This window comes from Rana temporaria, chromosome 11, assembly GCF_905171775.1.
Source record: "Rana temporaria chromosome 11, aRanTem1.1, whole genome shotgun sequence".
NCBI lineage: Eukaryota > Metazoa > Chordata > Amphibia > Anura > Ranidae > Rana > Rana temporaria.
This window is the reverse complement of record NC_053499.1, coordinates 151,673,788-151,690,818: the sequence shown is the minus strand read 5'-3', so window position 1 is coordinate 151,690,818 and position 17,031 is coordinate 151,673,788. Positions and strand designations below refer to the sequence as shown.

The following is a 17,031-nucleotide window of genomic DNA, read 5'->3' as shown; positions in this document are numbered from 1 at the left end:
GCTAAGCAGGAGAGCACCACGTGATCAGCTCTCTTCCAATGATCAGACTTGTGCTGACCCCCCCCCCCCCCCCGCACAGCTTTTCACTGGTAAGATCAGTGTACTGCTGTGTCACCAACCCCTTCCCCCCCCAAGCTCTTATGCACCTCCAGGTGCGTTTCTGCATGCACATTTTCTGCATTCCAGTGCATTTTTGATGGGTTGTCAATGCATTGCTCCACTTTTTTTCCCCCTGAAGTCTCCTGGGGTTGCTCTGCTGTAATGCATTTTTGATGCATGTAGAGGCATTCCGGTGCGTTTTTGATGAATGTTACCGTGTTCCAGTACAGTTCTGTGCAGAAAATATGCAGCATGTTCGACTTTTTTTTTTTTTTTTTTTTTCCCCAGTACTGACACGGCCTGCTCTGGTATGAACTAGGCCAGGGGTCTCAAACCGGCGGCCCTCCAGCTGTTGCAAAACTACAAATCCCACGAGGCATTGCAAGGCTGACAGTTACAAGCACGACTCCCACAGGCAAAGGCATGATGGGACTTGTAGTTTTGCAACAGCTGGAGGGCTGCCAGTTTGAGACCCCTGAACTAGGCCATTGGAAGCCATTAAAGTGTAAGTAAACCCCCCCCCTATCGTTTTCAGACAAGGAAGCTGCCATCTTTGCTTCTGTTTAATCTACAACTGCCGTGATGCTGTATATGTGATCAGTTATGACACCAGCTATTGCAGGGGTGTCAAACTGGCGGCCCTCCAGCTGTTGCAAAACTACAAGTCCCATGAGGCATTGCAAGGCTAACAGTTACAAGCATGACTCTCACAGGCAGAGGCATGATGGGACTTGTAGTTTCGGAACAGCTGGAGGGCCGCCAGTTTGACACCCCTGAGCTATTGGATGGATTGACAGTTTGGTTGAGAGCACAACCAATGGGAGTGTTACATCTCTGGCCCATGCCGGGAATTAAACTGTTTTACGGATGGGTTTACTTCCGCTTTAATGTTCATGCGTTTATTTCTTATTTTTTCCTGCATAAAAACAACACACTGGACTGCATCTGGTGTGACCGACTCCAAATCTCACCGAGGGGCGCTGTGCTGTAGCATCTTCCCACGAGATTTTGACTACACCACATTCCCTGGGGCCTTGTGGGAGGATGACGATATTTCCCCCCCGCACCACTGAAGTCAAAGGCAAGTCTAATTCCCCCCCCCCCTTTTTTTTTTATATATATATATAAAACTTTTCAGCTAGGGGCAAAAAAAAAAATAACTCAAAATGAGCAATACCAAATAGACTTACTTGCTTGTATCTTTCATTGTTGACTCCCTCCAGCTGACTGAGCCGCACCAAGTTGGTTCCCACCAGGATCCGCAGTTCTTGCCGCTCGCGCTCTCGCTTCTCTTTGTCCCGGCTGTGTCCCTGGTGCTGCATGCGGACCCACAGCTTGTTCATTTCGGCAAAATTTAAAAGGACGAAATCCATTGAGTCTGCGATGTCTCCTGTGACTTCCTCGCTGTAAAAACACAAAATTTGTTACTGTCCGGCCTATAGCACAAGAGATCGTTACTACCAACCGAAAACATTCTCCTTGTGAAACATGCGAAAACATCCCTGCGCCTAACCTGCTGCATTCTGCTACCAAGAAACGAACTGGACAAGGTGGGGAGCGTGACATCACAGCCCCGCCTCTCCATTTTGTCCAATCAGGGATAGCTTCAATGAAAAAAAATTCAAAGCATTTCCTGAATGTCACTTGTGTAAAGCGGCCAACCTCCTCTATTCAGAATGCAGCATGCCAGCCTCTCAGCATAGGACTTAGAACCCTTTGACACTGGAGGCGTTTTTCAGGCGCTTTAGGGCTAAAAATAGCGCCTGAAAAACACCTCATCTGCAATTCCAGTGTGAAAGCCAGAGTGCTTTCACACTGGGGCGCTGCGCTGGCAGGATGTCTAAAAAAGTCCTGCAAGCAGCGTCTTTGAGGCGCTTTCCCATTAAAATTAATGGGCAGCAGCGCTGAAGCGCCTGCAAAGTGCGGCGGCAACTGCGCTTTTAACCCTTTATTCGGCCGCTAGCAGGGGTTAAAAGAGTATACGCCGCTCCTAAAGCGCGCCTGCCCATTGAAACCAATGGGCAGCGGCGCTTAAGCGCCTGCAAAGCACCTCGGCAGCGTCCCCCGCAGCTCGGCCCTGCTCCCTCTCTCTCCTCATTGGCTCACACAACAGTAGTGGGAGGAGGAAGAGTCCCTGGAGAGCCGAAGCACTTATGCACATCACTGGATCAAGGTAAGTATTAGGGGGGACTGCTGCACAGAGAAGGTTTTTATTTTACCTTCATTACATACAATGCATGAGGGTAAAAAACCTTGAGGCTTTAGAAGCAATTTAAATCTTTCAACTAACAATGTCAGAAAAGCACGCTGAAGACACACAATTGGATTCTTACTCTAGCTCTTCTCCCTCATCGGGCAGGATGTTGCGGGTGCACTGCAGGAGATAATTGCGAAGGAAAAGCCCCCTCAGTGGATGCTGCACTCCGCGGCACATCTCCACCATGTCTTTCAGGATGTCTTTCCGCGACTGGGAAAAGGATTTCACGTAGACAACGCCGACAGTGATCAGCAGGTACCTGACGGAAAAAAGCACAGTCATGTCAAAAGAAATGGTCACACCTGAATATTTTACAACACTTTGACCCAATGGGGGTATAGGGGAAAAAAAAAAAAAAAATCATAAATACTCAAATTAAAACTATATTTCGGTCACGTTACAAAAAGAACTAAACTATCCAAATAAAGTATATACAAAGACCAACAAAGAACATTAGGATTATTAGTCCAAGGGGGGGGGGGGGGGGTGGGACACGCGCATCCTTCATTGGACTCACAAAAAAGGATTTTACGACAGGCGCCGTATAGAGCCGACTAGCAGATCTGCAGATGTGGCCAGCGCATGCGGCGCCAACGTTAGCGGCTGCATGCAGGGTGAATATCTCCTCAACCATACAGGTTTAGGCAGTGGCGGCTGTTGCTCATAATTTTTGGAGGGGCGCAAACAAACGAAAAAAAAAACACATCAACTGCAGCTTTACTGTGCCCATCAATGGCCGTTACTGTGCCCATCAAACGCAGCCACTGTGCCCATCAATTGTCGCCACTCTCCCCATCAAAAGCAGCCACTGTGCCCATCAATTGTCGCCACTGTGCCATGCCAAATGCAGCCACTGTGCCCATCAATTGTCGCCACTGTGCCATGCCAAACGCAGCCACTGTCCAATGCCACTGTGCCCATCAATTGCCGCCAGTTTGCCCCCCTGACACTTACCTTTCTCGGTCAGCCATCCTCGGATCCCTCCTCCAAGATCCCTCGAACTAGTCCCACCCTCAACGTCGCTTCAGCCAATCAGGTTACCGGTAACCAGAACCGGTGAACCTGATTGGCTGAGACGCCTGTCAGTGTTAACCAGGGAACGCACACCCCCTGCGTCCCCTGGTGCACCGCCACTGGGTTTAGGAGATATTCATTTTACCGACAGGTAAGCCTATAGGTAAAAATGTGAAAGCGGGGTAGACAACCGCTTTAAAGCGGAGGTTCACCCTAAAAGTTTTTTTTTTTTATGTACCATCCCATCCAGCATACTTGCGTCAGCTATAGTATGTTTTTTTTTTTGCCGCTGTATTTACCGTTTAATTGTTCAGTTTCGTTTCAGACTCCGGCGGGGAAACAGGCGTTCCTATGAAAAGGGGAACATGATTGACGTCCGGCTATGGCGCGTCACTCCTTCCAAAAATAGCCGAAATAGGACTCCGATATATACGGCGCCTGCGCAGTCAGCTCCTAGTCTAGGCCGTATAGCGCCGTGAAGAGCCGAGTCCTACTTCGGCTATTTTCGGAACGCGTGACGCGCCATAGCCGGACGTCAATCATGTTCCCCTCTTCATAGGAACGCCCATTCCCTGCGGGAGTCAAACGAAACTGAAGGATTAAACGGTAAATACAGCGAAAAAAACAACATACTATAGCTTTTTTTTTACGTCGTTTGCGTTCAAGTTTTTCCGGCGTAAAGTTACTCCTGCTATATGAGGGGCAAGTGCGGCGTATCCTATGTTAAGTATGGCCGTCGTTCCCGCGCAGAGTTTTGAATTTTTTACGTTGTTTGCGTAAGTCGTTCGCGAATACGGCCGGACGTAATTTACATTAACGTCGAAACCAATGACGTCCTTGCGACGTCATTTGGAGCAATGCACGCTGGGAAATTTTACGGACTGCGCATGCGCAGTTCGTTCGGCGCGGGGACGCGCTTGATTTAAATATTACACGCCCCCTAGCCACGGAATTTGAATTCCGCCGGGGCATTTACGATACGCCGTTGCAACTTTAGAGGCAAGTGCTTTCTGAATAAAGCACTTGCCTCAAAAACTTGCGGCGGCCCTAACGTAAATCAGGTAGGATCCGCTGACCTATCTGAATCTGGCCCAGCGAGTGTATAAATTGAACTTTACGTTGGAGAAACAAATGGACGTCGCTGGACTTAACAAGCGATAAATCGCTAAAGGTAGCTTTCCTGTTCTTACTAGAATATTTATAAATCCACTATTCAGAAAGGAAAAGGAGAAAGGTCAGTATGCTTTTGGAGGAAAATGTTTTTAGTATGTTGCATTAGGTTTAATAAAATAGATGTTTTTATCTTTTGAAAAACCCGTCTGGTAGTGAATACCATGTAATCGCCCTTTTGTTTGGATTGCACGCTGTGATGTGGTGAATGTCAAAGATATGACCGTATATTCGAATGTTTCCAGCAAACAGTCAAAGCTGAAATTTGCCATCTGCTCCACGCATTCGATGAGCCAAGGAACAACCCCTTGACAGCAATTACATCGCTTTTAAGGTATTTTAACCATTCAAACATAACGTAACAAAATAAAATCATAGCCAGAACGCCTGACAAGCAGCTGCCTGAATGTACTCTGGAAAGCGACCCCCTGCGGATTGCTTTTCAGAGACTTGGCTAGTGTGAACCTAGAAAAAGAAACTGAAAAAAAAAAAAAAAAACACACACAAGGGAAGTGCAATGAAAGTGGTCCTATAGGCTGAAGGTTTTTAAAGTGGAATTTCCATCAAAAAAACAATTTTGCTTTAAACTGTAGCTTACGACTAAAAAAGAAAAAAACATTTTTTTTTTTTTTTTTTTACTCATCTGGAAATGCCTGTTGCTATGCGGTCCCACGAAATCTGCCTTTGAAACCACCTTGGATTCTGACATCATCTCCCTCTAATGCTCCTGGGAAACGTGTGTCATCATTTCCCAGGATGCAGTGCGCTGTCCAATTATCACTCCCCATCCAAGACTTCCAGGAAGTAAGTGCTTGTAGGCTTCACAATGCCCACAAGCAAAATGACAACGGTGTAGATATCGTTTTATAAACTATCTTTTTTGAATATCTATGCGGATCGGCGGCGGATTGTAAAATAGTAAGTGAGCGGATTTATATTATAAAAACGCATGATGAAAGGACATACATTTAAAAATGCTAATTGTGGTTGGAACTCCGCTTTAACTTCATGAATTATAAGTATGAAGGTAAAAAAAAAACTTTGTGCAGACCCCCCCCAATCCAGAATACTTGCCTAAGCCCAATCTCAGTGCAGCATTGTGCGCGAGGGCCAAGGTACTCCGGAATCTCTCCCTCCTCATTGGCTGAGAAACCATTGGCTCCCACTGCTGTCAATCAAAGTCATCGAGGAGGAAGCGGGGGATGGGGCTGTGCCCTGGTCTGTCTGTCTTATGGACACAGAGTGGGCCACTCGGGGCCTTGCTTTGAGGGCCCTGGGTGGGAGCACTGAGGGAGGAGCCCCGAGCACTAGCGGGGGTCCTGAGAAAAAGAGGAGGATCAGGGCTGCTCTATGCAAAACCAACTGCACAGAGCAGAAAAGTATGATTTTTTTATTTTTATTATACCCTTGCTATAGGCGTAGGCAGTGGCATTGCTAGGGGGTGGCTACTGGGGCTATAGGCTATAGCCCCGAATCTGGGGCCCATAGCCTTGAGTCTCTTACCTAGGGTTGGCTCTGGGCTCCATCTGCTCAGCTGGTGGGTGGGGGAGGAACATGACTAGTTAATGTTATCAGGCACAAGTTGTTGTTATCTATATTCAGCAGTTCCGACAATTTAATCATTGTCCCGACGTCCACTTCTATACCGATCTGCCGGGCAATGCAATTGTCGGGAACCACAGCACAATGATTACTCCACCTGGACTATTTGATGATTTTCGGGCTCAGGAGGTAGTAATCCTTGTGGTGAGTGTGTGTATACCGATCGGTCACCTCCCCCAGTCAGTCCCCTCCCCCCACAGTAAGAATCACTCCCAGGGAACACATTTAACCCCTTGATCACCCCTTAGTATTAATCCCTTCCCAGGCCAGTCATATTTATACAGTAATCAGTGCATTTTTCTAGCACTGTTCGCTGTATAAATGTGAATGGTCCTAAAATAGTGTCAAAAATGTCCCATCTGTCCGCCGCAATATCGCAGTCCTGACAAAAATCGCAGATAACAGCCATTACTAGTAAAAAAAAAAAAAAGTCATAAAACTGTCCCCTATTTTGTAGACGCTATAACTGTTCCGCAAACCAATCACTATACGCTTTTTGCAATTTATTTTTACCAAAAATATGTAGAAGAGTACGTATCGGCCTAAACTGAGGGAAACATTTTTTTTTTTTTTTAATTGTGATATTTATTATAGCAAAAAGTAAAAAATATTGTGTTTTTTTTTTTCAAAATTGTCTGTCTTTTTTTGTTTATAGCACAAAAAAAATAAAAACCGCAGGTGAAATCAAATACCAACAAAAGAAAGCTCCATTTGTGAAAAAAAAAGAAATAAAAAGGACATAAATTTTGTTTGGGAGCCACGTCGCACGACGGCGCAATTGTCATTCAAAGCGTGACGGTGCTGAAAGCTGAAAATTGGCCTAGGCAGGAAGGGGGTGAAAATGCCCGGTATTGAAGTGGTTAAATAAGAAATCAGGAGACCGCTAACCGCCATACTTACAGCCTGGGGATGATGTTCCCGGCATACTGGACCAGCTCATAGAGATCGGAAACTTTCCTTCCTTTTGCAAACTCGTCCGTCAAATAAACTTCCAGATAATGCAGCTCATCGGAGATCGCCATGTCTGTCGCAGAACGTGTTAAGGAGAATTAAAATACACAAACATGGTCCGACATGACATTTTTTGCTATAAAAAAAACAAAGACGGGCTTAGGTGACAGAGACCATTGCCTACATGGCACAGGCATTCCGTTTGGCAAACATCTTAAACAGCTGGTAGCACTCTCCTGTGAGGAGTGCAAATTCAGCTCTCCGCCCCCTTTTTTCTCACTGCTCAAACAAGCTGTATAAATTCTGGACTCTGAAGGGATGTAGAGAAGAGAAGACCGCAGATAAACAGGTACAATGTATGTAGGTGGATTTGTTTCATCTCAGTGTATCACCCGAGGCCAGTCACTTCACTGGGGATATGGAAGGGTTTACATCCACTTTAAGCTGGAAGCTAGGCAGATTGGGCTAGATTCTGGTACATCCGCGTCTCTTCGCGGCGGCGTAACGTATCCGATTTACGTTACGCCTCAGCAACTTAAGACGGGCAAGTGCTGTATTCTCAAAGCACTTGCTCCGTAAGTTGCGGCGGCGTAGCGTAAATCGGCCGAAGTAAGCCCGCCTAATTCAAATTTTGACATGGGGGGTGTGTTTTATGTAACCCGACGTGATTGACGTTTTTCACGAACGGTGCATGCGCCGTCCGTGGAAATCTCCCAGTGTGCATTGCTCCCAATACGCCGCAAGGACGTATTGGTTTTGACGTGAACGTAAATTACGTCCAGCACCATTCACGGACGAGTTACGCAAACAACGTAAAATTTTGAAATTTCGACGCGGGAACGACGACCATACTTAACATTGGCTAGGCCACCTAGGGGGCAGCTTTATCTTTACGCCGGCGTACCTCTTACGCAAACCACGTAAAATTTACAAATTTCGACGCGGGAACGACGGCCATACTTAACATTGGTACGCCGCACTTAAGCCACCATATAGCAGGAGTAACTATACGCCGGTAAAAAGCCTAACGTAAACCGCGTAAATGTACTGTGTCGGCCGGGCGTACGTTCGTGAATTTGCGTATCTAGCTAATTCGCATACTCGCTGCGGAATTCGACGGAAGCGCCACCAAGCGGCCAGCGTAAATATGCATACACGATACGACGGTGTAACACAGTTACGCATGTCGGATCTACGGGAAATCTATGCGTAACTGATTCTAAGAATCAGGCGCATAGATACGACGGCGCAACTCAGAGATACGACGTCGTATCTCGGTTGTGAATCTGGCCCTCTGTGTTTGGGTGTCGGGTCTTTTCTGGATAAAAAGACTCGGCTTAAAAAGTAACCGCCAGCAAACCCGCTGCATTCAATTGCAATTTTCTGGGAGCACAACACATTGATTAAAAAACCTACCAGCCAGCTAATAACTACCGCGGGAACAAGCCGATTGATTTTTCTCTTGAACTTGGGAAGTCAAAATGGGAATGATCGCCGTGTTCTTAGCGCAAAACTGGCCAGGCAGCAATCAGTGTGCGAGTTTTGTGCTACAGTACCTCTCAAAACAATCAAAGACGTCAGCAGCATCCCGCAATTGACTGAACTTCAAACGATCTGCATCAAATGCCGACTGCAGAGGAGGAGACGGCTCAACCGAATCAAGATCAAGAGCAGTTCTGCGCTGCGGCTCGTATCGGGGGCGCTTCCACCTCTTCGTATTTCAGATTTATTTTATCAATAGATCCAAACAGTTTTTGAATGACAGCGGGCATGCATAATGCATAAAGGAAATGTTAAAGCTGAACGCCAGGAATTCAGACACTTAATGCACGCTTTGAGTTATGCCCAGTAAGGTGCATGGCATATCCTGGGCTTATTATTTATAGATGACAGGTTTATGGCTCTGCCCAGCGTACACTGACACTTGGGTTTGTGAGAGACGAACACGGAGCAGCTACGCCCGCCCTTTTTCTTCTGCCACCTACTCAAAGAAGCCTTTTAGCTGGCTTCAGGTAGGGCAGCGTAACTTTCAGGCGGCGTAGCGTATCGTATTTATGCTACGCCGCCTTAAGTCAGAGAGGCAAGTGCTGTATTCACAAAGCACTTGCCTTCTAAGTTACGGCGGCGTAGCGTAAATGGGCCGGCGTAGATGCGCCTAATTCAAATTAGGAACAGGGGGGCGTGTTTTATGTAAATGACTAATGACTAGGGGTGCAACGGATCAAAAAACTCACGGTTCGGATCGTTCCTCGGATCAGGAGTCACGGATCGGATCATTTTTCGGATCAGAAAAAAAAAAAAATTTGCAGCCTCCCTGTGCCTCAAATTGCCGCCTCCCTGTGCCCCAAATTGCCGCCTCCCTGTGCCCCAAATTGCCGCCTCCCTGTGCCCCAAATTGCCGCCTCCCTGTGCCCCAAATTGCCGCCTCGCCAGGGTGGACGAAGTGAGAGGGCAGCCAGCAGGGCTGGATTTCCTTTCCCTGCCACCCCAAGGCCAGGTTTTGCAATGCACCCCCTCCCCACCAACCGAACCACCCCCCGGAGAATAGCAGTTGGATGGCAGGGGCGGCACGGTTAGTTCAAATATTTTTTGTTTCTTCTTTTTTTTTTATTACATTATCACTTTTTTTTTTTTTTTGTAGCTTGTCGTTTTTACTTTTTTAATTTTTGTATAATTTTCTTATTTTTAATATTTTTCTTCTTCTTTACTTTTTAATTACTTTTTTTTTTATTAATTGAATTATTTCTTATTTTTTTTTACATTTAACTTTATTGCTATTACACAAGAGAAAACAATTCCCTGTGTCATAGCAATTGAAGGTGACAGGTTCTCTTTGTTAACCCTGTCAGCTCCAAAAACAGTCCTCACAGTTGAGATGGGAAGAGCATAGCTTACCCATCTCACTGTGTGCTATTTGCAGCAAGGACAGGAGACTCGTCAGCTGGGGGAGGAGGAACGAACGGACGGAAGGCAGCTGGAGGGGGGGGGGGGGGGGGAACGGATTGCAGCTGGAGGGGGGGGGGAACGGACGGACGGGAGGGGGGGGGTTATCAGAGCCAGCAGGGAGAAGTGTGGGGGGAACGGATGGACAGCAGCAGCACATTGTCTCTGCTAGGAACTTATGTAAAAGGGGGGGTAAATAGAGGCGCTTGCCAAAAATTGACTAAAATAACTAAAATGCCAAACAACGCACAGCAACGTATGGATAGTATGATAAAATCCAAATAATGTTTCACTCCTTGTTTCCAATACCTTCAAAAGCATCTACATTGAGATGAATGAGGTGGAGATAGTGAAAATTAATAATCCAAAGAAAATAGACTAAAAATAATAATTGATAGTCAACACATTAATATCAATCCAATAGTGTCATAAAACAGTGATAACTTAACAGTGATAGATCCGTATGAAGGACCAGAAAGAACACAGTGTAAATTCTGAGTGATAAAAAATGAACATCAATGTTTGTGAATAAATAATCTTCAGAATAAAAAATATATAAGATATGTATAAAGATATTATAATATAAGCAAAAAATGTGATAAATAATTTCAAGTTAATTAAAGTGTTTCAAGTCAACCTCCAAAAATAGTGGAAAGTTCCAAAAGAAAGGTGCAGAAAAGACTTGTAATAAGGTGCAAATCCAAATTCTTCCAAAAAAAGTGTAGATAATAAATTAAATAAGTGCTGCCATCCACCGCACGAAATTCCAGTGTGGTTTGTGCAGACTCGTGAAGAATAATTCCAGCCTCTCACCTCAAAACAGGTTAAACCAGCCTGTTAGATGTATTGAAGGATTCCAGCAGTGTAAACTCTATGGGTCACTCCAAGAACGTCCACCAAGGGAGAGACTCCAGACCACTCACATGAAAGTAGATGTAAACTCCATAGTGTAATAAGTTCAACACATTTTATTAGTGGTTAAAACAAGGTATTACACTCACATTTAGCAGGAGATATCAACAGCATGCAGCAAATGTTTGTATGTAAAGCAATAGATCTCCGCTCTCGGCCGCGAGCGGAGATGACGTCACCGTCGGCACTTTCCTTCACCTAAGGATGAAGGAAAGTGCCGACGGTGACGTCATCTCGTCATCTCGGCCGAGAGCGGAGATCTATTGCTTTACATACAAACATTTGCTGCATGCTGTTGATATCTCCTGCTAAATGTGAGTGTAATACCTTGTTTTAACCACTAATAAAATGTGTTGAACTTATTACACTATGGAGTTTACATCTACTTTCATGTGAGTGGTCTGGAGTCTCTCCCTTGGTGGACGTTCTTGGAGTGACCCATAGAGTTTACACTGCTGGAATCCTTCAATACATCTAACAGGCTGGTTTAACCTGTTTTGAGGTGAGAGGCTGGAATTATTCTTCACGAGTCTGCACAAACCACACTGGAATTTCGTGCGGTGGATGGCAGCACTTATTTAATTTATTATCTACACTTTTTTTGGAAGAATTTGGATTTGCACCTTATTACAAGTCTTTTCTGCACCTTTCTTTTGGAACTTTCCACTATTTTTGGAGGTTGACTTGAAACACTTTAATTAACTTGAAATTATTTATCACATTTTTTGCTTATATTATAATATCTTTATACATATCTTATATATTTTTTATTCTGAAGATTATTTATTCACAAACATTGATGTTCATTTTTTATCACTCAGAATTTACACTGTGTTCTTTCTGGTCCTTCATACGGATCTATCACTGTTAAGTTATCACTGTTTTATGACACTATTGGATTGATATTAATGTGTTGACTATCAATTATTATTTTTAGTCTATTTTCTTTGGATTATTAATTTTCACTATCTCCACCTCATTCATCTCAATGTAGATGCTTTTGAAGGTATTGGAAACAAGGAGTGAAACATTATTTGGATGTTATCATACTATCCATACGTTGCTGTGCGTTGTTTGGCATTTTAGTTATTTTAGTCAATTTTTGGCAAGCGCCTCTATTTACCCCCCCCTTTTACATATGTTTTTTGGTGCGTGAGCACTATTTTAGTAGTGGCTGCTGCTTTTAGATTTTAGTTGATATTTTAAACAAATTATTTACAGTTAGGCTGGTTTTGCGCATTGGTTCCCCCCATACACATATTCTGCTAGGAACTAACTGAACTCACCGCCCGTATGTTTAAACGTCTCCACTCCTGCTCGTACACAGCCCCACCTCCTCCTAAGCCCACGCTGTAATAGACAAAACACATCAGCGCATTGGACACGCATTCTGTCTATCACAGCGTGGTTAGGAGCAGGCGGGGCTGTGTGCAAACAGCGGAGACAATTTCAATGTGTTTTTTTACCGCTTTGCTCTGCAGTCCCGCGGCACGCCACGGATCACGTGTGTGCCGATCCGAAGTCATTGATCCGTGCGGATCACGGATCAATGACGATCCGTTACACCCCTACTAATGACACGACGTGATTGACTGTTTTTTACGAACGGCACATGCGCCGTCCGTGTACATATCCCAGTGTGCATTGGATTGGTTTCGTATTGGTTTCGACGTGAACGTAAATTACGTCCAGCCCCATTCACGGACGACTTGCGCAAACGACGTAAAATTTTTAAATTTCGACGCGGGAACGACGGCCATACTTAACATTGGCTAGGCCACCTAGGGGGCAGCTTTATCTTTACGCCGGCGTACCTCTTACGGAAACGGCGTATCTTTACTGCGACGGGCAAGCGTACGTTCGTGAATCGGCGTATCTAGTCATTTGCATATTCTACGCCGAACTCAACGGAAGCGCCACCTAGCGGCCAGCGGAAATATTGCACCCTAAGGTACGACGGCGCAGGCCGTCGTATCTTAGCTAGGTTTAAGTGTATCTCAGTTTGAGCATACACTTAAACATACGACGGCTTAGATTCCGAGTTACGACGGCTTATCTACTGATACGCTGGCGTAACTCTTTGTGAATCCAGCTATTTGTATTTTGTGAATGTTCACATAATACAAAGGCTTCTGTGATTGGGCAGGAGGAGGGGAGGAGCAATATTCTTTGCTAAATGTTCAACTCTTACATAAGATTGTTACCACGATTCATTGTTTTTTTTTTTTTAGATGATAGTAATTAAAAGGAGGAGAGGTCCAGCCTGGGCTCGTTTAGCTGAAGTTCCCCTATGGTTCACCAAGGGCTGTGAGAGAAGAACACAGAGCAGCTATGCCTGCCCTTTTTCTTCTGCCACCTATTCAAAGAAGCCTTTGTATTTTGTGAATGTTCACATAATACAAAGGCTTCTGTGATTGGGCAGGAGCAATAGTCTTAGCTAAATATAGATAGAGTAAACTCCTGCGCTGTCTGAAAAGTGAAAGGAGAGGGACAAACTAAAAATACTGCTGCAAATATAAAAGTCTACCTCGATAGACTGAAGTGAAACAGAAAGGTTAAATTGCAATACTTGCGCTGTAGGGTGTGGAACAGGGAATATATAATGGACAATAATATTTATGAGTGACTAGTGAAAATATTATTTGGTGAAAACAATATTAACAGTGAGACCAATACAAGGACAGTCCTTAATGAGCAAGTCTGCACTCCAGGGAGGTCCAGATCCAGTGCAGTCCTGCCGTGCATTAATGTGCTCCAAACGGAGATAAATCCTAATCTCCAGTGTAAAAATAAAAATGCAATCAAAAAATGAAGATACGGAAAGTACACGGAAAACAGTCCTGAAGGAAGTATATATGAGACCCTTAGATCCGTAATAGGTGAAAATAGGATAGTTGAGCCAACACCAAAGTTATATGTAAACACCTTTGGTGAACCCAGCTGCTCACCTCGAATTGACCACAGTATGTCCAGGTTAAAATGGTCTAGATGGTTACAATCCACAAATAGCACATGTAAGTCTCCATCCAATGTTTAACATGAAAAAACACAAAGTAAAAAGACAAAAAGAGGCTGATGGTGAAATACCGTCACAAAAAAGATATTAGCAAATGGGATCTTGGCGAATGGGAATGCACTCACATGTGAGTGAGAGATCTCAGACTCATATCCACGAGTACCGCACTCGTCGGTCCCTCTATCTTTCCTCTGCTTCTTTCCACTAATTCTCAGGGTTCAGATGCTGGCTGTTTTGATCTCCCCAGGGTTTCTCAGTGTGTGACACTGTCTCAGCTGCTGTGGGCTTGTAGTAACTCCTATCCCTCTCTCATTAGCTCAGATGGAGCGCTCAGGTGGCGTTTGCAATGTGAAAAGGGGTGAAAGAAACATACCCATAGTATAGCCCAGTCAGCAATATAAACCGATTTTATTAAAAGTAACAGTAAAAACTCACATATCAATGCGGAAACTCAGCAACAATCCCTACGAGCGGCGAACTCGTATGTCCGTTCGTCAGATGTTTGTGGTGTGTCCTGCCTACCAATCCCGACGCGTATCGTCACGATCACGTGACTTCATCAGGGGATGATGTAGGGGACACATAGACAGACATTTATAGTCTGTGTTAATGAGCACCCGGCGGCCATTTTGTCGGAGCTCATAGAGAATGACTACGCTGCCTGTGTTCTAATCGCGATTAGAACACAGGCAGCGTAGTCATTCTCTATGAGCTCCGACAAAATGGCCGCCGGGTGCTCATTAACACAGACTATAAATGTCTGTCTATGTGTCCCCTACATCATCCCCTGATGAAGTCACGTGATCGTGACGATACGCGTCGGGATTGGTAGGCAGGACACACCACAAACATCTGACGAACGGACATACGAGTTCGCCGCTCGTAGGGATTGTTGCTGAGTTTCCGCATTGATATGTGAGTTTTTACTGTTACTTTTAATAAAATCGGTTTATATTGCTGACTGGGCTATACTATGGGTATGTTTCTTTCACCCCTTTTCACATTGCAAACGCCACCTGAGCGCTCCATCTGAGCTAATGAGAGAGGGATAGGAGTTACTACAAGCCCACAGCAGCTGAGACAGTGTCACACACTGAGAAACCCTGGGGAGATCAAAACAGCCAGCATCTGAACCCTGAGAATTAGTGGAAAGAAGCAGAGGAAAGATAGAGGGACCGACGAGTGCGGTACTCGTGGATATGAGTCTGAGATCTCTCACTCACATGTGAGTGCATTCCCATTCGCCAAGATCCCATTTGCTAATATCTTTTTTGTGACGGTATTTCACCATCAGCCTCTTTTTGTCTTTTTACTTTGTGTTTTTTCATGTTAAACATTGGATGGAGACTTACATGTGCTATTTGTGGATTGTAACCATCTAGACCATTTTAACCTGGACATACTGTGGTCAATTCGAGGTGAGCAGCTGGGTTCACCAAAGGTGTTTACATATAACTTTGGTGTTGGCTCAACTATCCTATTTTCACCTATTACGGATCTAAGGGTCTCATATATACTTCCTTCAGGACTGTTTTCCGTGTACTTTCCGTATCTTCATTTTTTGATTGCATTTTTATTTTTACACTGGAGATTAGGATTTATCTCCGTTTGGAGCACATTAATGCACGGCAGGACTGCACTGGATCTGGACCTCCCTGGAGTGCAGACTTGCTCATTAAGGACTGTCCTTGTATTGGTCTCACTGTTAATATTGTTTTCACCAAATAATATTTTCACTAGTCACTCATAAATATTATTGTCCATTATATATTCCCTGTTCCACACCCTACAGCGCAAGTATTGCAATTTAACCTTTCTGTTTCACTTCAGTCTATCGAGGTAGACTTTTATATTTGCAGCAGTATTTTTAGTTTGTCCCTCTCCTTTCACTTTTCAGACAGCGCAGGAGTTTACTCTATCTATATTTTACTCACCTTGCTTTATCACTCCAGCAGCAGTCATGGATCTCTTCACCTTTGTTGAACAGCGAGAAGTCGATTTAGACCTTGTGTTCAACGATGAAGACCCCCCCCCCAAAGACCCCAGCAATGTCCAACACCTGATACGCAAGTTGGGACATGGTCTGGAAAAGAAGATCAATACTTGGTGGGACATCACCACCTTTGACCGGTACATTAAAGCCAACATTGTGCCGAGACGTCTCAGGTGGGATGTACCCCCCAATGATGGTCTATGCGACCAGGAGTCAATTGACGAATGGTTTAGGTTTTTCAACCTTAAAGGGATGGAGCTTCTACATCTTTTATTGAAGAGGAAGCAAAAGAAGCTTCGCAAGATAGATGCTACACTAGCCATTTTGAAAACACAACTAGATACACATAAAGATACGGCAGAATTTACACGATTAACTACCCAATTAAATAAAGACCTAGTGACCAAGGATACGGAAGTCAAATTGAGAAAAAGTAAAAAATACACCAGAGATATCACTGATTACAAAAACGATGTAGTCTTTAAGTGGCAAAATAAGGCTAAACCACTGGAACCCACGGATCCCAGTTCCACCTTTTCCACACCAGAAAGGGGAGTCCCACCTCAAATAAGGCCACAGATGAATCCTATCCCACCACTTTTGGGAATAGACCATAGAGATAGGAGAGAAGAAAGATCAAGGGATGACTACCCTAGAAACCAATATGGTGACGAAAGGAATGGATACCCAAGAAATATCTCCCCTCGCACCCCTTGGAGGCAACCACAACCGAATGGATATACACCACAACAAGGCTGGAAAAAACCCAAAATAAAAAATAAAAACAAAAAACCATATAACAACTGGAACAAAACAAACCCAGGAGTAAGGGACGACAGAGAACCACCTGATGTACCCTACTACCAAACTAGAAGTCCTGTGTATCCCAGTGGATACTATAACAACAGAGAACATAGAGGGGATTATCACTATGGAGATCAGCCATATAGGAGGACTCCAAATCATAGGCACGAACCACCACCCCAAATGAGGCCAAGGGAAAGAAGTCCGATACATACCAACAACTACTATGCCCCCTTGAGGGATTTGCGTGATACCTATAGAGATGGAAGA

The 17,031-nt window shown here is 44.6% G+C and overlaps 2 protein-coding genes across 2 annotated transcripts in view; one reads left to right on the top strand and one right to left on the bottom strand.

Annotated features, from left to right (window-relative positions):
• Positions 1-17,031, top strand: part of PDCD5 (programmed cell death 5) — a 302,413-nt gene that overhangs the window by 40,643 nt on the left and 244,739 nt on the right. The gene's annotated exons all lie outside the window — the stretch shown is intronic.
• VPS35 (VPS35 retromer complex component) overlaps positions 1-17,031 on the bottom strand; it is a 162,550-nt gene that overhangs the window by 124,383 nt on the left and 21,136 nt on the right. Inside the window, exons 4-6 of the mRNA XM_040329463.1 lie at positions 7,043-7,166; positions 2,433-2,615; positions 1,290-1,503 (exon numbers count right to left, since the gene is read on the bottom strand). Of these exons, the coding sequence (XP_040185397.1) occupies positions 1,290-1,503; positions 2,433-2,615; positions 7,043-7,166 (521 nt within the window). The remainder of the gene's footprint in view (positions 1-1,289; positions 1,504-2,432; positions 2,616-7,042; positions 7,167-17,031) is intronic.